The sequence below is a fragment of the Carlito syrichta genome, unplaced genomic scaffold (assembly GCF_000164805.1).
Source record: "Carlito syrichta isolate Samal-C Ts95f unplaced genomic scaffold, Tarsius_syrichta-2.0.1 Scaffold86251, whole genome shotgun sequence".
NCBI lineage: Eukaryota > Metazoa > Chordata > Mammalia > Primates > Tarsiidae > Carlito > Carlito syrichta.
Genome location: NW_007030347.1, coordinates 306,648 through 332,398, shown reverse-complemented (window position 1 = coordinate 332,398; position 25,751 = coordinate 306,648). Strand labels below are relative to the sequence as shown.

Here is a 25,751-nt window from a genome sequence, read left to right as displayed (position 1 = left end):
AGTCTCACTGAAAAGTTGACATTTGATCAAAGACCCAAAAGAGGAGGAGTGAAACACATATATCAGGAAAGAGAATTCCAGGAGGACAGAACAGCAAATACAAAGACCCTCAAATTGGAGAGTATCAGGCATATTTGAAAGGCAACATGATGTTAGTATAGCTGGAGCAGAGTGAAACATAAAAGACAAAATTGATGATTTTGACTACTTTTATATGGTTAACAAAACAAAACCATAAAAAGGCCAAAAGATAAATAATAAACAGGAAGAAAATTTCTGAATTTCAAAGGTAAGAAAATTTCTGAATTTCTAGAAGGTAAGAAAAAGAGCCAATTTCCTTAATATATGCAGAATTCTTATAAACCAATAAGTAAAAGATCAATCACCAAATAAGATATAAAGACAGCACTCAGAAATGGAAACAGTAATGGCTCATAAGCATATGAAAAAATACTCAAAATAATTTATAATGAGCTAGTGCCTAGTTAAATCTATACTTTAAAAACATTTTTCACCTATCAGATTAGTAAAGATAAAAAAATTTTACACTGGCAATGTCACAGGGAAATAGTTGCTACTATACACTGTTAGTAGAAGTGTAACTAATATAATTCTTTCACGGGCAATTTGCCAATATCTATTAAAACTACAAATGTATACATATTCTTAACATAGGATTTAGTCTATAGATGTATTTTCATGTGAAAATCACTTATGTACACAGTTAATTGCTTCATGTTTGCAATAGCAGAATATTGGACATAACCCAAATGTCCGTCAATAAAACCTGGTTAAATAAAATTACAGCATTTTAAGGTCTCACGAAATTTAAAGCAACACTATTTATTACCATACAACAGAAAAAGTTCTTTATGAACTGACATGGAAAATTTTTATGATGTTAGTGAAAAAAAACCAAGGTATTAAATAGTGCTCACCACTTGTGTAAAACTAGGGAAAATGAAATATGTTTATATACAAAATAATCTCTGGACAAAGAAATAAGAAACTTACAACCCTGCCTCTGGGGAGGGTAACACAGAGACAGGGTAAGAAGGTAACTTTTCATTACATACCTTTCTATGTCTTTGAGTTTTGATTAATGTGAATGTAATCATGAAATACAAATTCTGAAAGTAAAATAGTAAGTCCTTTACATAATTAAGAAAAACTGCATGTAATCCCAAATTTTAACACAGTGTTAATCACATTTGTCTATTTAATATGATCATGTCTTTTGTTGAATATATATTTTTTCATCTTGTAATCATTGGCTGGGTTGATGCAACTTTTTTAGCTTTCTACGTAATTTGAAATAATTAATAATATTTCATTGTATAGATACATATGCTGCCATGTTCATAACTATTTACCTACAGCTAGATATTTATCTCTATTTTTAATTAACTATAAATACTGGGATAAATATCACAAAACATTTTCTTAGGAAACAAGTCTGTAAAGTAGAAATATTGGGTAAAAGTAGAAACATTTAATGACCATTGATACACATTATCAAACTGTTTTCTAAAAGGATGGTATAATACCTCTCCATGCAAATGTAAATACTGTATGTACATTGGAGATACACACTAAAGGCAATTTTAAAAAACACGGGATGACACCTAAAAAGCATCTCTCACCTGTCTAATGCTCAGACTTCGCAATAACAGTAAACTGCTAAATTATATTGAAAGATCAGTACTCAGAGTTAAAAAAAACAATTTATTAATCTATCTCCTTGTTGTCATCTATACATCACTCAAATAAAAAAGCCACTGAGGTACTGACAGTTTAATGATGGGTGCAGCTAATCTACAGGAGACAAATTTACATTAATTTTTTAAGGAATAACAATCATAAATTATAATTGACTTTTTCTTACCACTCGTCAGAATAAAAACATTTACTCTAAGTACATAAACATTTCTCCATAAAAGGGTAAGTTTACTTTTTCTTAACTCTAGATAACAGAATTGCAGTTGGGAGGAATAGTAGAGAACATCTAATCCAATGTTTTATGAAATGTAAAAATTCCTTCCCTAGCAATGTAAAGAAAAAAATTCACTTTCCAGGGGCTGTATAGGAGAGAGCAAATCTATATTAAATGTCATATAACATTTCCTCTGTGTTCTGCATTTTACCAATCAATAAATATTTGTAAGGGTCTACTAAATATATTACATGATAAGATATAGGTTTTGTTGTTAGGACACTAAGAATATATTGGATTTAATAAATCAAGGCCCCCAAACAGTAAATATAATCTAGCATATTACTGGGGCCTAGATTTAATGGCTCAATTTGACTACTGGAGGAAATTAGAGAAGGGAATGAATGGGAGCTTAGAATTCTTTGTGCTGTAAGATGGTTCTTCTGGACAGCTATTGGGAAAAGAGCCATCTTTTACTCACCTCTATATTCCTAGCACTAGTGCCTACTGTATATCTGTCGCATGAACGGCCAATGTATACATCAGTAACCTTTATCTCCACTGTGACAACGTTGGCCATATACGCTTTCTCTTCCTCTAGCTACTTCTGAAATCAGTTTAACTCAAAGACAATTGGTGTCAATTATCACTGTGATTCTACCTCCACTGGCCGACTGGATCTTCAAAATAAGCAGGTGCTGGCCCATGAGTTGCCGATCCTAAGTTTCCCTTTTAGTTTTTATCAAATTGAAGTTTTTATGTAATTTCATCCTATCATCACCCACTGTCTGGAAATGTGACTTGGAAAAGGTCATACTTAACATCTAAATATTAAAAACATCCAAATATCAACTTATTAGAGAAAGAAGGCATTACTGTAAGCAACATAGTATTGTGGAAAGAAGAAAGACTTTGGAGTCAAACAAAACCTGATTTTTTCACTTACTAGTTGTTTCTCTGGATAACTTAATCTTTCTAAGCATCACCTTTCTCATCTATAAAATGAAGATAATGATATTTACTTTTGGAATTGACTTGCAGGTTAGTAAATACTACTTCTTTCCCCTCCCTTTTAAGTGCTTCAGAGTCAAAATTTGTTTTTCCTCTCTCCTCCTTCCAAATTAAAGATATGGTGAAAAGTTTCCTAAAATAAGTTATAGTGGCTATCTCAGACTTATATTACTAAACAGGAAGTTATCCTTAACACCATTCTTGACATTGCTATATTGCTGTATAACTTCTATAGTACTGACATCATCATAATATAATGCCCTACTCCAGGGCAGAGATTTAAAGTAAAGGGGTGTACGTGTGTATATTCACTTCATGTTGTCATGCTCTCTGATCTTTTCCAGCTGCCTAATTTAGAGTATTGCTTGTTTTTGTTAAGAGACAGAGTTCTGCTCTGTTGTCCAGGGTGGAGAGCAGTGGTACAATCATACCTTATAGCAGCCTTGAACTCCTGGGCTTAAGTGATGCTCCCACCTCAGCCTCCTGAGTAGCTAGGATGACAAGTGCAAGCCACCGCAGTCGTCCACATTTAGAGACTTTATGATTTTATTATTCTATAAAAAACTTTCAGCATTTTTTTCAGAGTTAATCGGCTTCTCTGGAACTCTAACATTTACACATAATATCCTTATGTATTTAAAACAATGATTACCAAAGGATAAAAAAAGTTATAGTGCCTTAGTAGCAATCTCATACACAGGAGGAAAGTCTTTAAAAGTTAAATGACTCAGCTGGGTTCAGTGGCTCACGCCTGTAATCCCAGTGCTTTGGGAGGTGGAGGTGAGAGGACTGCTTGAGTTCACCGGTTTGAGACCAGTCTGGGCAACATGGTGAGACCTCGTCTCTACAATAAATCAAAAAATAAGCCAGGTGTGGTGGCACATGCCTGTAGTTCCAGCTACTTGGAAGGCTGAAGTGGAAGAATTGCCTGAGCCCAGCAGGTTGAAGCTGTGGAGGCCGTCAGCATGCCACAGCACTCTGGTCTGGGTGACAGAGTGAGACTCTGAATCCAATAAATAAATAAATAAATAAATAAATAAAAATGTTAAATGACCAATAGTACAGAATATTAGCACTTCAGTCACTCACTGAGGATTTTAAGCAAGACTCGACTGTAACCCAGCACTTGATAAAGGCTCACTTGAAACAGCTGATGTTTGATAGAGAGAGCTGAATGGACATGCTGGCTGTGTAGGCATTTTCTTTAAGCTCTATATCTGTTATGAGTTAGGGGATCAGAAAAGAGCATTTAAGGACCATATCATTTAACCTCCCTAAAGAATTATCATTACTAAAAAAAGATTTAATACAAAGCTCTCTGCGTTTACAGGGGCTTAATATTTAAAAATCTATTTAAAATAATCTGTCTTCTACAAAACAACAGAAGATAATTGACTATTATTTTTCCTAACGACTCTTAAATAGAAAATCATAAAACAAAATTCTCTCTTGAAATTAGTGTCAGGAAATCTTGAGAACCATTAGTATTCCACATTTCAGACAAAGAGAACTATGATGGTAAACTATAAACCCTTGGGCATAGTATCTGGCGTAAGAGAAACACAATACAGACTAGGCAACATAGTGAGCTCTGTCTCTACAAAAAACCAAACACACAAACAAAAACCCCCCACAAGAATTAGCCAGGTGTGGTGACGTGTGTCTGTAGTCTTAGCTACTTTGGAGGCTTAGGTGGAAGGACTGCCTGAGCCCAAGAGGTCAAAGTTGCAGGGAGCCATGATCATGCCGCTGGAGCCTGGACAGAAAGACCCTGACTCAAAGCGGGGATGGGGGGTGGAGAGAATGAATAAATATAATATATGGAATAGTATGTTCAACAGATGAATGAGTATGCACCTATGACATTTCCTTTTTCTCCTTTAGCTGTTGGAATTACAAAGCTGAACTCCAACCCAGGAGTTCATAAATACTCGTCTTTTTGCCACTTTTCATTGATTTTCATCTGATTTTATTTTCCTGTATTGTATTGTATTTATTCTTGCATAGTGAGTATATCTATTTTTTAAAGTACATGAATTGTAAATGCTAAATGGAAAAAAAGAGGTATATATACAGGAGAGAAAATACAGGGAGCAAGAAGATTTTCTCAATGCAAACATAATATATGGCACACAGTCGGTGCTTAACGAATACTTTTGGATAAAGATATGGATACATGGTAGATTAAATGGGACAATAAAAAGCTAAAATGAATGATGATGAAGTGACTATCATCTGAAGAATCTGCAACTCTAAAGAACAAGTAAATATTATGATTTTTAAAAGTATAGACCAGTAAACTGCTCCTCAGCCTCCCACAAAATCTAGAAAAGTCACTTAAACAAATGGTTTATGAAGACTTAGAAAGAATATAGTAGTAATGAATGGGAGATAGCATAGGTCATGAAGAACACATCATGCCCATAACTAACCATGAGCTTCCTAGATTGAGAATGCAAAACCATTCCATAAGCTCTGTCTAGATTTCAGTAAGGAGACGTATTTCTAGACTTTAGTAAGGTGATCAGGTGTTTCAGGAGATCCTTCAGGATGAGATTCAGAAATATAGCTAAGGAGACAAGCTAATTTGTCACTAAGAAACTGAATCTGTAGAGTGCTACCAAACCAAGAGTACTCTCAAACAGTTTGCCACTTGGTTTTGTCCTGTTAACATTTTCATAAATGTTTGAGATAAAGAAGTCAAATATATTTAGATATAGATAGATTATAGATATAGTAGATATACATAAATGCACGAACACCTTGTCTGTACCAGACTTTTAAACCAATTATCCCATTTAATTCTAGTAACAGCTCTCTGAGGAATGTGGTTTTATCTCCCTTTCACCATATGGAATTCGCATCTTAGAGGGCTTAAGCAGCTCAACACAGCCAAAGCACATACACATTCTTAAGCATTATGATGTTCTATATTCTTATATCATCCAACAAATTATCGAGCATTGTAGTAAAACACCACAGTGAAAAATATTGATACAATTCTTGTCTTTATAATAAAGCCAGTCCTTATAAATTCTAGTGGAAGAATTAGAAAATAAATTTTAAAATAAGCAAAACCAATTGTTTATTATGGAAAGTGCTGGGAGGGTGTTATGAAAGAGAACGATGGCAGAGAAAGCTTCTCTAAAAGGTTTATCAGACTTTTCTGGAAAAGGCAGACTGAGACTTGAAGGAGAGAAAAATGGGTTCATTTCTATCTTTCTGATGAATTCTGTTTCCTCAAGCAACTAGTAAGGACAGCTGGGGAGGGAGAGTAGAGAGGGATATGACATGCTTGAGGAATGAGAAGAAGTATGAAATGAACATTTCAGCCAAAGAGAACTAACTAGAGTATCCCAGTAGGCGTGTCCACCATTAATGTGCTCATTTGAAGTTGGCACTTATCAAAAAAAAACCCCAAACAAACAAAAAACCAGTGTGTACAGACATATATAAGCAGTGAACAGGTAGGTCCAACAAAGTGAGTATGATAGAGGCAATTTAAAGTATTACAAGAAAATTGTAATGATGAACCCAATTATCTAAACAGAACAAAGAGAAAATGAAGACTGAAGACAGGAAAAGGTAGACGGAGTGAGAGAAGAGTCAATAAACTGCAAGGTATGAGGAGATTTAAAAATGATAGCACTAGTGATACCTGAACAAATGAGTGGGAGTGGTAGGAAGTGGTGATGAGAGCCAGATGTTTGAAATAAATATATATGAAGTGATATAGTTTTTATTGATGACCGCATCTAAGTGTGGCAAATAAGGGGAAGAAGAAAAATTTACTGGAGTCAGACATGTCTAGGAACTGAGATGATTATCAAGAATGATGGCTGGAGTAGAGATGACAAAGAGTTGAAGTCTCATTTGTGAGTGCTAAATCTTGGGAAAGTTAATAGACTCTGAGCCCCAGAAGATCTTGTCAACCAATTGCAGTCGTAGAAAACGGCAGAAAACTGGTTTAATATTAACTCAAGTTGGAAAATAAGTAGGGGTTTTAGTTGACTCCCTGAACTCAACAGAAGCCAATAATAAAATTTCAGAATATGTATGTGCTTAGGACCAGACAAACCTTCTCTGGGGCACTATGATTAATTCTGGCCTCTTTATAAGAGACTGGGTCCATATACCCTATCATATGAAGAACAGTGGAAATAACTAATTATGTTTGATAAGAAAAGGCTGGGAAAATAGGGTAAATGAGAGCTATGGTTAAACTGATGACAGGTTGTAATGAGGAAAATAAGTTAGGCTTATTTTAGGTAATTGTAACACTAGATCAAAAAGGATAAAATTGTGGAAGCTCTCTTTAGAAGAAGCACTGTGCCAAAGACATTTCCAGTTTTTAGAGCAGCTAAAAAAAACATCTCTACAATAAATCAAAAAATTAGCCGGGCGTGGTAGTGCGCGCCTGTAGTTCCAGCTACTTGGAAGGCTGCGGCGGAAGGATCGCTGGAGCCCAGCAGGTTGAGGCTGTGGTGGCCGGGAGCAGCCATTACACTCCAGTCTGGGCGACTGAGTGAGATTCCAACTCAAAAAAAAAAAAATGCTGTCTTTTTAAGCTTTCATTTCCCTAACCTAGACACATTCAGACAGATGTTGGAATAACATCAGTTAAGCCTATGGTTGAACAGGAAAAAAGGCCTGCATGGTTGCAAGCTGTACTGTGAAGGACTTGTCTATTACCAATTGTAATATTTGGTGAATTTCACGTTTATCTGATCCTTGAGCAAAAGGTCCATGTCTTATACTTCTCTTATAGCCCCCTAAGGACTTTGCACACAATAATTATTGAGTACATTTTTGTTGTTCTCATTCAGCATGGCAAGATCATGAGACAAGAAGCATTATGTAGCAGAAAAGCACAGGTAGGGTTGGTATTTATATCTGGTACAGCCATTTTCACACCCTTGGGTAAGTTACAGAACCTTTCTGAGCCAAAAATAGTCTCCTCATATGTGAAATGAGACCTTTGCTATTTACCTTGAAAAACTGTAGTGAATATTAAATGAGGTAATGCCCCAGCACTTTGGGAGGTCAAGATGAGAGGATTGCCTGAGTCCACGGATTTGAGAACAGCCTGGGGAACAGGGTGAGACCTCGTCTCTACAATAAATCAAAAAATCAGACGGACATGGTAGTGTGTGCCTATAGTTCTGGCTACTTGGAAGGCTGAGGCAGAAGGATTGCCGGAGCCCAGCAGGTCAACACTGGGGTGGCCGTGAGTATGCCACTGCACGCCAGCCTAGGCGACAGAGTGAGAGTCCAACTCAAAAAATAAAAAGTAAATAACTAACTAAATAAATAAATAAGGTAACGTACATAAAGCGAGGACTAAATTAGCTCATGTATATCGTGTCTGGCACTATAATTAAGTAGGTGCTTAGTTAATGGTTGTAGTTGTCATTTCATGTTTTGGTTTTGTAAAAAGCAGTCATGATCATCTTGCTTATGGCTGTTGATACTCTTTTAATAGATGCTCCTTGTCACAAATGGCATTAACCTGAAAGATAGTTTTAAGTGAAATGAAGCTGCCTTTAAGGGTGACAGAGGAAGAAAATGACTGCTGCGTCCTTTACTACATGCCACTAAAATCACTGACTGAATCATTACAAGCTGGTAAGGGAAGCACGCTCATGCTATAGTCTAAGTATATACATGCTATAATCTAATGTACTTACAAACTTCAAAATGAAATCTTGCTTACCTCACATTTTTCTATTTAAAACAACTGTATCCAAGTCAGAATATTAGAGATAAAGGCCTCGAGTCAAATAGGTGAGTCCTCCTATTTTCAAAAATGAAAAAGATCTAGAAATGTTACACTACTTGCCTAATATCACTTTGTTTTTCATACTTCCAGCCTGACTGAGCCTCACTTTTTAATTGTTCTACATCCTATGACTGACATCTGACTTCTGCATAAACAATGGGAAAATAGTTGTACTGAAAATCATAGTTTTTTAAAGAGCAACTGGCATACGTAAATGTGTATAGGTTTGTTTCAAAAACTAATAAATTAATACACAGCTTTCATAATAGCCACACAATAAATTTTTGTTGGTGGGGTTGAATAATTTATTTGAGAGCTGCTCAGAGACTCTGGTAGCTCATTTGCTGCTACTGAGACTGGGCAACATAATTTCTCAGATTGAGATATGGCTATCAAAGTTTCTTTATATTTCATGTAACCTGCCTTATTCCTTCCTTGGTTAAGGTGTGGAAAAATATTTGTTAAAAAGGACTTCCTTGGTGCTGATCATGTACTGAGGAAAATAAAGATGTATAAAATGAGCCTATTTAGGATTCTGTAACTACAGACTGAGTTAGCCAACAGTAGATAAACTGACAGCTGAGTTAGCCAACAGTAGATAAACTAACAGCTGGTTTTTAAAAAATCCCTGTAATGACAATACAGAAATTTATGTGGAAACAAAAATGACCACGAATAGCCAAAACAATCCTCAGCAAAAGAAACAAAGTGGGAGGTATCATACTCCCAGACTTTAAACTTTATTATAGGGCTACAACAATCAAAACTGCTTGGTATTGGTACAAGAATAGTCATACAGACCAATGAAACAGGATAGAGATACTGGAAGCAAAACCTCAATTTCTCAACCAACTCATCTTCGAAAAAGCCTCCACCAACAACCACTGGGGAGACGAGAACCTATTCAGTAAATGGTGTTGGGAAAACTGGTTGATCATATGCAGAAGAATGAAACAGGACCCCTACCTATCACCATACCAAAAAATCAACTCTAAATGGATCAATGACCTAAAAAACTGTAAGAATCTTAAAAAACACAGGAGACACGCTTATGGAAATTGGAATAGGCAACCAATTCCTGATCAAAATCCCAAAAGTCTGTGTCATAAGAGATAAGATAGACAAGTGGGACCTCATCAAACTGAAAAGCTTCTGCAAAGCAAAAGAAACCATTCAGAGAGCAGGGAGACAGCCCACAGAATGGGAAAAAAATATTTGCTAACTGTATACCTGACAAAAGTCTAACATCCAGGATCTACAATGAACTCAAAAGTACTGAAAGGAGAAAAACAAACAGCCCCATTAAAAAGTGGGCAAGCAGGGCTCGGCGGCTCAGCCTGTAATCCCACGCTTTGGGAGGCTGAGGTGAGTGGATTACCTGAGCCCGTGGGTTCGAGACCCGCCTGGGCAACTTGGCGAGACATCATCTCTACAATAAATCAACAAAAAAAATTAGCCAGGCATGGTAGCGTCTGCCTGTAGTTCCAGCTACTTGGAAGGCTGAGGTGGAAGGATCACCGGAGCCCAGTAGGTCGAGGCTGCAGTGGCTGGCAGCGGCCACTGCACTCCAGTCTGGGGGACAGAGTGAGACTCCAACTAAAAAACAAAAGGTCAAATAAGTCATAAAAACTAGATGGGCATGGTGGCGTGCATCAGTAGTTCCAGATACTTGGAAGGCTGAGGTGGAAGGATCACCTAAGCCCAGCAGGTCGAGGCTGCTGTGGCCATGTGCATGCCAGCCTGGGCGACAAGAGTGAAACTTCAACTCAAAAAAAAAGTGGGCAAAAGACATGACCAGACACTTCTCAAAAGAAGACACCAACAGCAAACAGACATGTGAAATAATGCTCAGCCTCGCTAATCATCAGAGAAATGAAAATCAAAACCACACTGAGACACCACCTAACCCCAGTAAGGATGGCCATCGTTAATAAAACAAAAAACAACAGATGCTGGCGAGGATGTGGAGAAAAGGGAATGCTTCTACACTGCTGGTGGGAATGCAAACTAGCTCAACTTTTATGGAAAACAGTGTGGCAATTTCCAAAATAACTAGAAATTGACCTTATATAGCCCAGCAATCCCCCTACTGGAAACATACCCAAAGGAACTAAAATTATTCTCCCAAAAAGATACTTGCACATGCATGTTTATTGCAGCACTATTCACAATAGCAAAAACATGGAACCACCATGCTGCCCACTGAAACTGGATCGGAAAAAAAAAGTGGCACATATACACAATGGAATATTACCAGCCAAAAAGAGAGCAAAATGGACTTTGCAGCAACCTGAATGGATTTAGAGTGTGTCATACTCAGTGATCTATCACAGAAACAAAGAACTGAGTACCACATGTTCTCACTCATAAGTGGACCCTGAACATCTAGCATAGTATTACAAGAAAAGGATTTGCAGTAGTGGGACACTGCCAGGGGAGGTGGGGCGCACAAAACATCAATAAGGGTGCCTGATCCTAATCCAGGAAAAGTGAGGTCCAATGAGAGGCCTAAACTTCATCTGTATATAAACCACTTATGTACCCAATCCTGACTTGTATCCCATATCTTTAAAAACAAAAATACCTATAATTAACCCTTTATTGGTGATTAATATAAAACTACCACTCTTCTCTATTACCTTAATGTTATCAAGTGCAGAGATACAAACATATGCTTGAGCAAGGACACCAAATCTATTCCCAAATGAATTACCTAAACACTTAAGAAACAGGAATCTACCCTACTCCCCAAATCCAAACTAACAGAAACTTTCAATTTTTGGTGGTTTATTCAGCAAGTTAGATCATTAAGATTGTTGGGTACTAAAATCTCTTTGAGTGTTTATGCAGAATGACAGGCAAACACGGTAAAATATGTCACTGTAAAATATGTCAAGAAATCAGTTTACATATGCGTTTTTATACAAGTGAAGTAACATGTTTCTTTATAATTTCTATTTTATTAAGAGTATTTATGGAAGAGGAGAAATGTGCTACTAATTTAAATGCCATAGGTGATATGATTAGTATAAATTCTTCTGAAATAACCATGAATATAAAAATTATTAATAATGATAGAGCAGTTAAGAAAACAAATCTTTTAAGACCTTTTCAATTTCAGGCAACTAGAAAAGCAAAAGACATGACAGAGCATATATATTTTAAGATATGTAAATTTATAAATGTCTTATTTTTAGAAATTGTTTCATTAGATTACTCATGTTTGTAAATCCATATAAAAACTGGATCAATGACCTCTGGAAGCCGTATTTATTTGAACCTGTATATCCTAAAATACAAGGATAATCAGCTATTGGGAGTGAATATTTGCACATAACCATATGTGAGTAAACCATGGAAAGTCAGGTGTGTGTGCGGGGGTGCTGTTCACAGAACAGGGAAAGAGTCAGCAGCAGATTACAAAGAGGTAAAGACTTGGAGTTAAGCTCAAACTTCATCCTGAGTTAAATGTATATTTCCGGAATAGCATTAATTAGATTAATGTAGAGGAAAAAAATATATATATTTTTTACACAAATGCTTTGATTCAGGTACAATGCATGTGCCATCAGGCAGTTATAATTGTTGTACTAGGTAGGAGTGTGGGAAGTATCCAAATCTTAGCAAAAAAAGTTTATAAACTGGTAATTTTAAATTATCTCAGAGAACATTAAAAAAATATAACCTATTTTTTTAAAAGGGTAAAAAATGTATTATAAACATCATCTACATAGACTGGCTTGTTCTCAGTCGTAAGAGGCCATCACTTTTCATCCATTCCCTCTTTCCTTTGCTTTCAGTACTATTAGGAAACTATTCACAAGTACACCCTTGGACAATGCTGAGCAGTAATTATGACTTGCTGACAAAGAGATATGAACAATTACCGAGCCCATTTTGAAACCCTACACTAATAAAGTCATTAGATGCTGCCCTTGCCATGATCCCTCTAAAAGCTTCTGAAGTTACAAGAACACACGGCATTGTTTGCAGGGACAATTGCTGCTGGCAGAACGCAAGCCTTGAGTTAAACCATGCTGCAAATTGATCTTGACATTCTGTTAAGACCGCCACTAAAAATCAAAAGCAAAGGAGAAAAGGAGAAAATGAGTGGGTAGGATGTAATCATGGAACAGGAGGGGTTCCTCCTCACCTTCTCTCCTCCTTCTGCACAAAACAAACCAGGGAGAAAATGACAAACTCTCCTGGTGTTTTGGAACCTTCATTTTAAAGTATTAATTAAGCCCTTGACCTGGGATGTTTAAGATGGCAATATACTTCCTTTAAAAGTACTGGAAGGAAATTGTTGTACAAAGGGAATAAAGAAGTTTGGGGAAAATTATACGGAAATCTGGCATGAAGGCTCTTTAGAAGGCTTAGTACCTTGGCCATAACATTTCAAATGTTTTATCAGCTATCTCTGTAGAATCCATATTTGTACCTAGGGTGGCAGCTGGAAATTAACACTTTTTTTTGTCTTCCATGCAGACCCCACACCTGGGCTATCTTTACTGGATCAAATGGAAGAGTAGGGTTAGAGTAACATGGTTAGCTAGGCTTCAGCCAGGCATGAACCACTAAGTAGTCTGGAATTAAGGGTAAGCCACTGTGAATATGGCTAATTACTGAGATGGAAAGTACAGGTGAAGACAGCCTATTGATAATAAGTGCTTTAAGTCAATTAACTCTTGCCAAAGATTAAATAATGTGGAAAACTATCACTTGAATATTAAGGCTAACAAGTACCTGTCAGTACCACAGCGGAAGTTTGCAGTGACCTGAATTACCACCCAAGGGCATTAAGTTCAAAAGCTAATATTGACAGGTAACATAATTCTGTCTGTGAATGCTGGTATTAACTGTGTGCACAAAATTTAATACAATGCTATGTATATGTTACATTCCACCTGTGTAACCCAGGCACTATCAACAATTCCTAGGAAACTGTTTGTAGCTACTCTGAACACTGCGAAGAAATAATATGCAGTGCCTGATTTACTATTTAGTAGCATGTACACTGATGTGCAAAACATTTTCACCTCCGGAACTTACATATAAGCAACTCATTCTTCAGCATTCATAGCTAGTTGATTACCCAGTTAGCACTATCCTAATCAAATTCAATATTTAATTCTAAGATTTCTATAATTAGATCGTCTAAACCAGTCCAAATATTTGCTTGTGGGCCTTCCTAGTCAGAACATGAGATACCCACTAACCCAGTTATTACTGGCTAATACTGGTGGTTCAGTGTGCCACATACATGATGTGGTTTTCTTTGATAAAGCAACTTAAACTAAGAATACACAGCTTAGCATGGAGGGCATTTGTGTGCCAATATTCCCAGGTACCCAGCAGGTGTGCAAATAGCCTTGATAGAGAAAAAAAAGTTAACGTTTCTGCATTGGTGCTTTATATAGTACTATTTATAGATAATTCTAATGGTGTCCAAATGGAACGTGCAAGACTGCTTGGCATCTCCCACCATGTAGCCAGTCTAGCACTCTGGTCCTATGGACATGTTTACTTTAATCAATGTCAACACCATTGCAGAGGACTCAGTACCATTCCAGAATGGCTAAATTTGGGAGGCCAACTGTTTCTGGAATATCACAGAAACTTGGTGAAGTCTGGGGAAGAAACTCTGGAACCAGAATGAACTCATCTGGGTTGGGATTCAAGCCCCTTTCCAGATAGTCTAGGGCACCCAGGGTACATGAGCATAGGCTGTGATACACCAGCATAAGGCAACATATCCAGTCTGAACATTTTTAGTTCATTCTGCAAAGAGAATGAAGGCTTTAGCTTTATTAGTCCCATCAGTGGCTACAGATGAAGACCACACAATTAGAGGGACATAAACCACATTTTCAATGCTTTTGCCATTACCTATATTGGTTCTCTCTTGTTCATTATCTTTCCATAAGCTTATTGGAGATTGCTTATTATCAATATAGCACTTGCTTTATAAAAGGTACTTGTGGAAAGCAATGGGATTATAGACATAACTCAAGGAGCTGACAATCTAGCAGGGAGATAGAAGATAATCACATAACAAAATGAGTGCTATTAATACAAGTAATAAGAAAATTATGGAAGTATATAGAATATACATTTTAACCCAGACTGAGACAAGGGAAGGATGGGGAGAGGCAGGGCTTCCTGGAAGTGACATCCTCCTAAATTTTAAGAAATTATTCTTTCATAGCTAAGCACTCATTCACTAAGAATACCTTGTACTCAAAAATATTTTATTATATTAGTTAAATCCATGATAGTTTTCTACATGTAACATATCCAAAATAATGTCTGATCTCTGCCTCACTGTCTGCCTATAAGCATATACCAAAGCTGGGATGAATCATTAACAGTACAACTTCTCTGAATCTGTCCACCCTGGGTTGGTTGGCCTTAATCCTCAATCTGGTTTAAACCATACAGGATTATGTTAGCTGGACAGTACCCTCTATTCTCTCTCCTCCACAATTATCTCAACCACTGACCCTTCATTCCAGATACCTAATTATGAGGTTTCAAATATCAATACCCTCTTTGTAAAAGACAGCAAAATCTGCAACTCAATAGACTAGGAATGCTACTATAGTAATATAAAAATCTCTGAATAGAAAGAGTATAACTCTAATTTTGTCTTTTTGTGTATTATCTCTTTCAGGTTCTTCTCTGACTCCCTCAGGTACAGCAACACATTATGAAGTTCATCTATAGTCTTAAAGTACTTTGTACATATCTCGTATGTTAGCTCTTATGTCTGTCTTGTTTCCTAGACTATGAGTGTTTTGAGGGTTAGGATTGTGTCTTGTTCAACTTTTCATCCTCAGAGGACAGCACCATTCCTGGTTCATATTAAATATTCTGTGAGTGTTTACTCAATGAATATACACGAAGGAAGACAGTTGGCCCTCTGTATCTGTGGGGCCCACATCTGTTGATTCAACTAACCAAGGATCAAAACTATTCAGAAAAAAAAAGACTGTACTGAACATGGAGAAACTTTTTCTTGCCGTTATCACTTAAACAATACAGTAGCATTTATATTGTATTAGGTATTATAAGTAATATAGGAATGTTTTAAAGTATATAGGAGGAGGTGCATAGTTTACATGCAAATACTGTGCCATTTTCTATCAGGGACTTGAGCATCTGTGAACTTTGGTATCTGCAGGTCTTGGAACCAATCCTGCATGGTTATCAAGTAATTTGCAGGAGCTCCGTGTTTACTATTATCTGTTTTAGCTCTTTCCTTTACAGGTATATCCTATTATTTCTATCAGGATCACTGGTAAAACAAACATTTAAGAAATTAGAGCTGGGAGTGGTGGCATGTACCTGTAGTCTTATTACTTGGGAGGCTAAGATGGGAGGAGGCTAGGAATTTGAGGCCACAGTGTGCTATGATTGCACCAGCGAATAATCAGTGCACTCCAACCTGGGAAACACAGTGAGATCTTGTCTCTTAAAACAAAATAATATCCCCTAGCACCTCTCAAGACTACCAAGGGCTTTCTGCCTACTGATTTAAAAAAGAATGGCAGTGAAATCCAAATAGACATAGCAGCCAACAAGACTGTACAGAATTTTTCAAGGAAAAAATTCTATTTAGATATACAATATTAAAAGCATAAGCAATTTTTAGATGGAATTGGATGCATACGTTTACCTGCTAAATACTTATTGAGTTTTTTCCCCTAGAATTGTTTCAAGTGCCTTGTTTAATGAAACAAATAATATGAAGATCCAGGAGATCACAGTTTAGTAGGAGAGAAGACAGGCATTAATCATTACTGCTAAAGTTTGATGTCGCACTTCATATTTGGAATGTTTCAAGATCAACCAAAGCATTTTATACAGATGTGAGTTGGTCAATCTAAGTATTCTGCTTAGAAGGAAAGTTATTAGAATCACTTTAAAGGTGCAAAATCCAAATCATCAACATCACAGGGATTATCTCATTCTGCAGAAATCTGTTTCTTTTTAAATTACAGTTTGTTAGAGAAACCAGAAAAGTTAATTTATAGTAGCAAGTGATATTCATATTATGGTAACTTTACCAAGCATTCACTTAGTTTAGTATCCCTCACTCATCTTCTACACGCATGAGAGATTCACAATAAATTGTGATTGGAGGACTAATGTTTCTTTAGGCTTAATCAAAGTATTCCTTAAGCAAAAGTATATTTGCTTGGCAAGTCACTTCCCAACTTGGACATCAATATCACCAGCTAAAACATCAGGTAGTAGTCCTAAAACAGCATCCAGATTAAATAGCTTATAGTCCTAGGATTCTCTAAATTGAATAGCCTGAACTAGGATAACCAGATATGAGACCAGACAAGCTATCCACTAGAAATTTATTTCCAAACTCACAACTTTCATAAAGAAATCACAGTTAAAACAATAACAACAATCTTACTTGTGATGCCTAGACATCTCTTCTGTATTTCTACATATTAACATGTGGAAATCATTAATATGAATTACTATGCAAATAGTGGCATAACAACTTTTGACAAAAGCCCACAGATCAATAAGTATTAGTGCAAGCAGACTTCTATTGCATTGAGAGTAAATGTTTTGAAGCTTTGTTACTCAAAGTTAAAAGCATATAATGGACGATGCAACCAATTTTCAGGATTAACACCTTTGGACAAATGTAATGTAAAAATCCAAGAGAGATCATACAGCAAGGCACCCAATTAGACAGTTGCATTTAAATGCATCTATGATAGCTGGTAAAAAAGAATGTGACTAAGCTAGACTCTTTTTTTGAGCAATAATCAGTCTAATTAATTCTCTTACAGTTTCATAACAATAATAAGGATGAAACTGTATATATCAAAAGTAGCTATGTAATTTTGTTGCTTAAATAAAGAGAAATGTAATACCTTAACTTAAAATAGTTTTAAATTTGTGATATGGATAGAATCAGATTTTGAATAAGGATGCAAAGTTATCCTAAATTCCAGAATTCGTTCCATTCTCTTTTCTCCATTGCGCCATTTGTGGTTCCTATAAATGTTTATTAGACTAAATATTTCTATTTTCAGTTTTTAATATCACTTTTTAAATTTTTATGACAGTTAGTAATGGAATATCACATTTAAAAAAATGTAGATTGAAATATCCTATCATACTACACAGTCCTGCAACTCATTGAGAAATAGCTCTAAAGCCTTAAACAAGGCCTTTATTTAGTGTTTTTTAAAAAGTGTCATAAGGAGTTAATAGGACACAGCTGTACTGGCTCTTTCTAATAAGCAGCTTCTGTCGCTTTGGTCACCACAGGTGTCTCTGTAACCTGCAAACTCTTATTACTAGTGTATCAAAGTTGTGCTACTTAACAGACTTCTTTAGTAAAACATAACAAAGCAATTACATGGCTGTTGATTGCCAGTCATAAAAAAAAAAAACCTTCAAACACTGTTTTTTCAAAAGAAACTACACTGCAATTTTTTGTCATTGTAAAATAAAAGGAACTAAGGAATTAAATGGAGGATAGAACAAAATAACAGCAGGTAGCCCACTGAACTTAGCCACTACAGATGGCTAGAAATAGTGTTTCCTTCTCCATCAAGTTGTGGATAAAAGGAAAGGAGGAGATTCCTTACTGCCAGTGAATGGCAAAAGATTTAGCCAAGTCTCTGGTCTATGTATTTTGCCTCATGAAAGACCTTCGATGTGGCATTTTATCTATTTTTGGCACTGCTTTTCATCACCTTTAACTGAGTGTGAATAATAACCTGATTTAATTTAAACAAATACAGGTGCTAAAGGTTCTTTATTTATGTATAACAGGGAACATTTCCAAGGCAGAACGAAGTCATTCTATGAAATTTCCTAACCATTTGCTTAAAGAAATGAAGTATTAGGTGAAAAATTGCTTCAACATTCTTTTGCCTCACATTTAAGGGAAGAATCATCTTTCTTTTCAGATTCAGATTAAATAAAATAAAGTCTGAATGATGACAAAAAATTCAGTGAGCCATAAAATAATAAAAAGACAAATCAGATGGATTCTAATTGTTCTATAATCACTTAAATTAGGTAACTATAATAGGCTTGCCTTGAAACGAATTAATTTAATCTCCCTGTTCATAAACCAGCAGCCTGTGATTATGATTGTGTTAACACACCCAAAGTGGCATCATGGGATGTTATGGCCACATGTGTAAATATGATGAAATATATTTCAAATGGGAAACTCAAATTGGCAAAATATGAAGAATTATTTATCACTTACAGATATTATGATTAAAAAACTGAGTAAACTTATCCTGACAACTAGGAGGTTTTTTTCCTATTGAGAATATGGATGTACTGCTGGCTGTGTGCAAAAGAATGTGTGCAATAAAGCGATTACATCAATTAGCATATGCTAGAGTTAAGCTATTACCAATTCCACTGGACTAGTTCAGTATGTTTTCTTCTTCGCTGAAGTTATTAAAAAATAAATTTACTACAGGATTATATGTTAGAACTTGGCTTTGCCTTTTCTGAACATCACTAAGACATCAATTTTCTCTAAATGTTCCACACATATTAGAATAGTACTCTATCTGTCATATTGCAAATAAGATGAGAAATGTATTTTTCTTTTCAGGTTACTCTTGAATTTAAGAGGAGTTTTTGTAAGTTAAGGAATATTTTCACAATTGTAAATAATTGCATTTTAGCTACAATAAGCTTTTTTTCTAACGAAATGCAATGGTAGAGAATTTAATGCTGAGGCTGGAAAATGTTTATGATAATGAGAAACCAAACAATGACGTCTAAAATAAAATACAAGCCCAACTTATAATTTGTCAGTAACAGTATTACCTTGCTCTGTTGGCATCCTTTGTCAGATCCCAAGCCCAGGTTATAAAATTTTGACTCAGATAAGAAACAATGGATTCAGCACAAAGCATTTGTGAGCAGAACACGTTGGTTAATACACTTTCATCGTGGTGGAGGTAGATAGCAAGAAGCTTTCTCTGAAAAAAAGGAGAAAAAAACTGATCAATTACAATATCCACTAATGTATGATTTCCTGAATTTTGGAGAGGCATAATCACTCTACATGACTAGTAAAGACAAAAATTGAATGCTATTCCCCTAATAGAGTGCTACATCCAGAGTGTTACATCTGGAGTCGCTAAAGCATCTACTAATATCAATACATTTTGCTTCCTTACACTTTAAAAAGGCTAGGATGATTATATCTACTTTCACAGATTGCTATCGCAGTTTTCCGTTAACACGAGCAAGCCAATCTGAAACAGAAATTGCAACAGAACTGCATTTTCCTCAAATAAAATATATTTTACATTCTTCTTATTTAATATATACTTTATATGTAAAGAGAAATATTAACTTGGAACTATTCATCTATACAGAGAAAAATACTCATTAAGATTGAATGGCAAGATGTCTTACTTTTTTTTATGGTATTAATCTGAACACTGAATAATCTCTTCTACTTGAAAGAAAAAGGTTGGAAATGAAGTTTGGTTTTAGCTCCACAGGTAACTGTAAAGTCCTTAATGAGTTCCCATATTAATGTCCTTATTTAAGAACATGTAACATGTAATTGCTACTTGAAAAGATGATTGAAAAATATTAGTTCACATGAATTCTTTCTACTTTATATTTCAGAAAATGTCCAATGTGTTTTCACATATGGAAAACTATTCTTTCCCATTTGCCATAATAACACTTGCTCTTAAGACATGACATTTGCTCTCTTAAAAGTCTCCTTTGTCATAGTTGGATATTCAATAAACTAATTGAAACTAAAAACTGAAATTGAACGGAATAAGTATACTAAGAACAATAGGTATAAGCAGTTCAGCTGATAATTTGCAACATTAATGTTAGCTTTATTAACAATGACTACAACCATGAAATAGCCTAAATAGTTGTTGACTTAACTTCTTGGTGCTATCATATAGAAGAGCTGAGTTTAAGAATAATCACAATGACAAAAAAAGGAAAGATACAATGTTATGGTAAAGACAACATATAAACCAATCTGAAATTCTGCCAAAAGATAATTTCAAGGAAGCCTAGGATCTTTTCCTTCACATTAAATACGGATATGATGATGGTAAACAAAAATTTACTATATAGTGTTCTAAACAAAAGAAGGACACTTACAGAAAAACATAAGGCTCATGCTGATAAAAAGATAATGAACTGATGGTTAGAATTATACTGATAAAGAATCTAAATTACAATAACATCAAAAAGTAACCATTAAAATATTTTCTTCAAAGATAAATTTGAACTAGATGAGAATAACCAGAGTTAGATAGGAGATTTGAATTTCTAAAAGCATCTACTATAAAGACATTTTAGTTACCTTCACAATCATTACATACTTTAATCTCCAGAATAAACTTGCGAAATAGGGTTTTTTTTGAGTTGTAATCTCACTCTGTCGCCCAAGCTGGAGTACAGTGGCATGTTCATGGCCACCCCAGCATCGACTCACTGGGCTCAGGTGAGCCTTTCGCCTCATCCTTCCAAGTAGCTGGAACTATAGGCACGTGATACCATTCCCAGCTAATTTTTTGATATATTGTAAAGACGAAGTCTCACCAAGTTTCCCAGGCTGGTCTTGACTCCCTGGGATCAGGCGATACTCTTGGCTTCCCAAAGTGGAAACAGGCATTTTTAACTTCATACAGCATAAAAGGAAACTGAGGTTTAGAAAGCTGACTTGTCCCAAATTTCACAGTTAGTAGTAAGTAATACTGCTGGGACCAAAGCCCAGATTGTCTGACTCCAAGTCTAAGTGTTCTTTCTCTGCTACTACAGCGGGATCAGGGAAATCAATCATACTGTAGTCAAGGTTTGTGGAATGCTCATATAATATGGAGATGCCTGACTGCTTATAACATCAGTGCTTCTGGGACTTAGAGACAGCATGTAACAGGAATAAGGATAGGCCTCCTGGGTATAAGCAGCTTGGCTGATTCCACCTTGCTTCTATGTGTTAATTCATTTATTCATTCATTCAACAACCATTCCTTGAAATATTCTTTGTGTCAGGACCAGCAGGAAGCAATGGCGAACAAGAACAAGAAAATGGAGAACAGGAAAGACTCAGGGTTTCTCCATCTATGTTGATATCTACAGAGAACAGTATTAGGCTTCAAGGAAGTTTGTAATCAGATACAGTGTTAGAGAGATACTTATCTAGTAAATTCCTACTCATCCTTTAAGGCTCAAAGTAAATGCCTCTGTGAAACCTTCCCTGATTCCCTCACGCAGAGTTAAGAGCTTCCTTTCCTGGGCCTCTATCTCTTGGCATTAGTATTATAATTGTTTACCAGTTTCCCCTCTAGTCTAAGTCTCTCAAGGGCAAGAATGGGGTCTCTTTCAGTCTTTGCACCCTTACACTAGTATGGGTCCCTCTTTGTTTGACAAAAGAAACATGAATGCTGATATCAACCACAGTCCTCTGGCATAAAAGACACCCAATGGCAGTAGCAATGCTAAATCAGTTTTAATATATGATTAAGAATTCTGCTGCTTTATGGAAAGGAACGTGAACCTGGCACCACTAACAAATTCAGAGCCCCTCTTCTTAGGAGCTCTCTAGATGAATAGACAGAGGGATGTCAACCTCTAATTCGGCTTGATTGTATCTCAGCAACTACTTTTAATGAGACACTGAGAACAAGAGAGCTGTCCACTTTTAAATCAGCATACTTCTAACCAAACAATGGCAATAGCTAAATCTTTAAAATGCCTATTTCTCTCAAGAACACTGCAATGGAACATTTAGACTTTGGGAAAGAGATTAGTGATTTACATCGCTATCTCACTGATTTAATTTAAATGCTCTTCCAAACCAAACACACATGTGCCAAAGAGGCTACTAAGAAATCCAACATGCAGAGTTCCCTCTAAGTGCAGCCGACAGTGTTGACTGAAACTAAACTTGGAAATCCAGGGCACTAATGCACAATATCAAGCAATAAAACAGCATCTCTTTGGCAATATTTAATTTAAAAAAGAAGAAAGAGGCAGGCGAAGATCAGGCACTGTCTGTTTTGGAGGATCAACCATTCTGCATTTCAAAGCATTGGTTCCTGCAATATCCAGGTTACTGTGCTAGAATCTCAACTATTATATCGCAGTTGTGAGAGGGAGGGCAAAGATGTGTTTACTCAGTGATTAGGCCCTTAGAATAAGCCTCTAGCTCCTAGAGAGACAGCTCACCACTTATTCATTTGGGCCAATTCACAAAGCCTAGGAAGATTAAACATCCATGCTGAGAAGACAAGCGAATGCAGACGGTGAAAAAGAAATAAAAATTCTTTAAAAACTCTGAGATGACTTCATTATTTTTCCACAAGGAAACTTTAGGAAAGTGTTTAGTTAGAGAAAAACCCACATTGACCTCTCTCTAAACCCTTAATCTTTCCTTTGTGGTGGCACTGCTTTGTGGTAAGCGACTGGCTCGCCTCGCCCCTCTTTTCACTGGAAGCTGAGAGAAAAAAGGCTCTGGAGAAACAGTTTTCGTTCCAGGGACACAAACCCCTGACACTGTTAAACATGAGATGCCAGGAAAACACACTTAAAAAAAATTCCCATTTTAAGCTCTAGACTGAATGTGAGAAAGAAGAGTATCAGAAAGGTTCTTCAGGCTGGGGGGTACTCTCCTAGTACCTTTCAAAAGGAAAACTGAATAATCTTATAATCTTTTATCTGACATAATAAACTTTCAACAAAAATTTTCTTCTGCTATTATGACAGTAAATAAGCAAAAAATACAGATTCTTAATAATATGCAAACGCTACTAAATTTGGATTATATAAATCTCTGATTATAGGTACAGATAAATGAAGTCCAGACTTAGATTTCTGATCTTATTGAGCTCAATTAATTATATGCCAAAACAGTGAGAACAGCGTATCAACCAATTCAGAGAGTTGATGGCAAAGTAATCAGAAAACTGCTTTTGTAAAGAAAGGGCATCTAGTACAAAGGGCATCTAGCATAAGAAAATGTTTTGTTTTCTATTTCTATAACCAGTTTTTACTATAACCATTAATAATTCAATTCAATAACATCTGAAGAGTACCTATGTATTAGGCATTGAGAAAATAAAGATGAAAAAAACAAAGTTCCTTTCCTCTCAAAGATTGGGGGAGGCATGTGGGGAGACAAAAATTTAATTGTAGTACAAGTAATAACATTGGTGCATTAGGAAGAATATATTCTATTTGTCCTTTCTAATTTGGTAGAGAGGGTTAGGCAAACAACCCAGTGACACTATCCTTAGACTCACTTTTTGTAATCTAAGTTTTAGTAACACAGTGTAAAATCTCCAAGCTTAAAGCAATAGCTCTGCTCCAAACCCAGTTCAGTCATTCACCATCTGTGTGACCATGGGGCAAGATGGGTTGTTGTAAGCATTGTGGATAAAGTAGGTTAAATACCTAATTCACAATGCCTGGCCCATAGTAGGTGCTGAATAAAAGGTAGCTGTTAGGATGAAGATTCCTGAGCTATCCATGCAAAATAAAGGGTTTTGAAACCAATTTCAGGAGAAATAATAGCCATGAAAATGTATTAAAGATTAAGTAGTTCCTCCATTTTTTTTCTACTGGCAGTCGTGTTGGGGATGCTTATTGTGTCTCTGCCTTCAGTGCCTCACTAATCTTCACATTCAAATACAGGAGCTAAGGTACTATAAGTTGATGCTTATGAAATACCCAGCCAGACAGCAACCAGAGTGATTTGACCTTGAGCTACAGCAGCTATTGTATTTAGACACTTCAGTGTCACAGAACCATAGAACATTAGAGCTAGAAGAAATGAGCTATGTCTCAAAATAAGCCAGGCACAGAATAGAAACTCAGGAAATATGCTGATAGACTAAAAAGGAAATGTTTCTTTTTGAGTACCAGAACATTCATAATCTGTGTTCAAAGATTTTAAAGTTGAAATGACAAATAGTTTCTAGAAATGGTACACTGTGGTTCATAGTTTTTTTTCAGTATAAGAACTATATAGCATGAAATAATTTCCTTTGTGTGAATTGGACCTTTCTCTCCTTTCCATTCTTGCTCCCCTTTTTTCATTATCATTACCTTCACTTTAACAATTAAAATTATTATCACTATCATTCTTTTGTTTTAAGTTTAGGAATGGCTTATAGATACAAACAATGCATAAACTGATACAATAAGCACCATTTATCCTTTACCTAGATTTACCAATTATTAACATTTTGCCATAATTGCTCTTTCTTTTTATACTTCTTTCTCTGAAACATTTGAAAGTTGCAAACACCATGACACTTCTACCCTAAATACTTCTAAGTATTTGTTTCCTGAGAATAATACATTCCCTTGCATAACCATCGTGTCTTTATCATGCCCAGGACATTTAATATGGTTACAATGATATTATCTGTCCATATTCACATTTCCCCCTAAGTACCCCAAAATGTCCTTTGTGGTTGTTTTTTTCTTTTATTGGAGTTTTAAATCCAGGACCTAATTTGGATCATCGCAGTACTCTGCCCACTTCCACAATCCTGTTCTTGTATATAGATGCTCATAGGTCCAGCACAGCATACCACCATGACTCAAGCGCACAGTGAAAACAGAAACAGGACAGCATGAAACAGCATGATCTGGGTTCAAATTTTTGCTTTGACACTGCCCAGGTGTGTGAACTTGGGAAAGTTACTTTACTTTTCTGTGCTTCGGTGACATACAGTTCTGAAGGTCAGAAGTCCTGTCTAGATGGATACTCTATATAGACAGGATATTCTGTCTAGATGGGAGTAGAGAGGAAGTAAGGCTGGCAACAGTAGTAACAAGTGCTATAATAGAGGTAGTCCTGTGGTCTAGGTATGGACATTAGACTGGCTCCTTCTTTGTGAAAGTAACACTTGAGCTGAATTTTAAAAGTTGGACAGAATAACTAGCTTCCCTGTGACTGAAACTGAACTTTAAATTTTGGTAACAGCAAAGCAAAGAAGATTTTTAAAAAGAAAAAAAAAAAAT

At 36.0% G+C, this 25,751-nt stretch overlaps 1 protein-coding gene across 1 annotated transcript in view; it reads right to left on the bottom strand.

Moving 5' to 3' along the window:
* The window catches only part of FAF1 (Fas associated factor 1), a gene marked incomplete at its 5' end in the record, with an annotated part of 331,295 nt that overhangs the window by 8,087 nt on the left and 297,457 nt on the right, over positions 1 to 25,751 (bottom strand). The window contains one exon of the mRNA XM_008057040.1: positions 19,560 to 19,714. Coding sequence (XP_008055231.1) covers positions 19,560 to 19,714 — 155 coding nt within the window. The remainder of the gene's footprint in view (positions 1 to 19,559; positions 19,715 to 25,751) is intronic.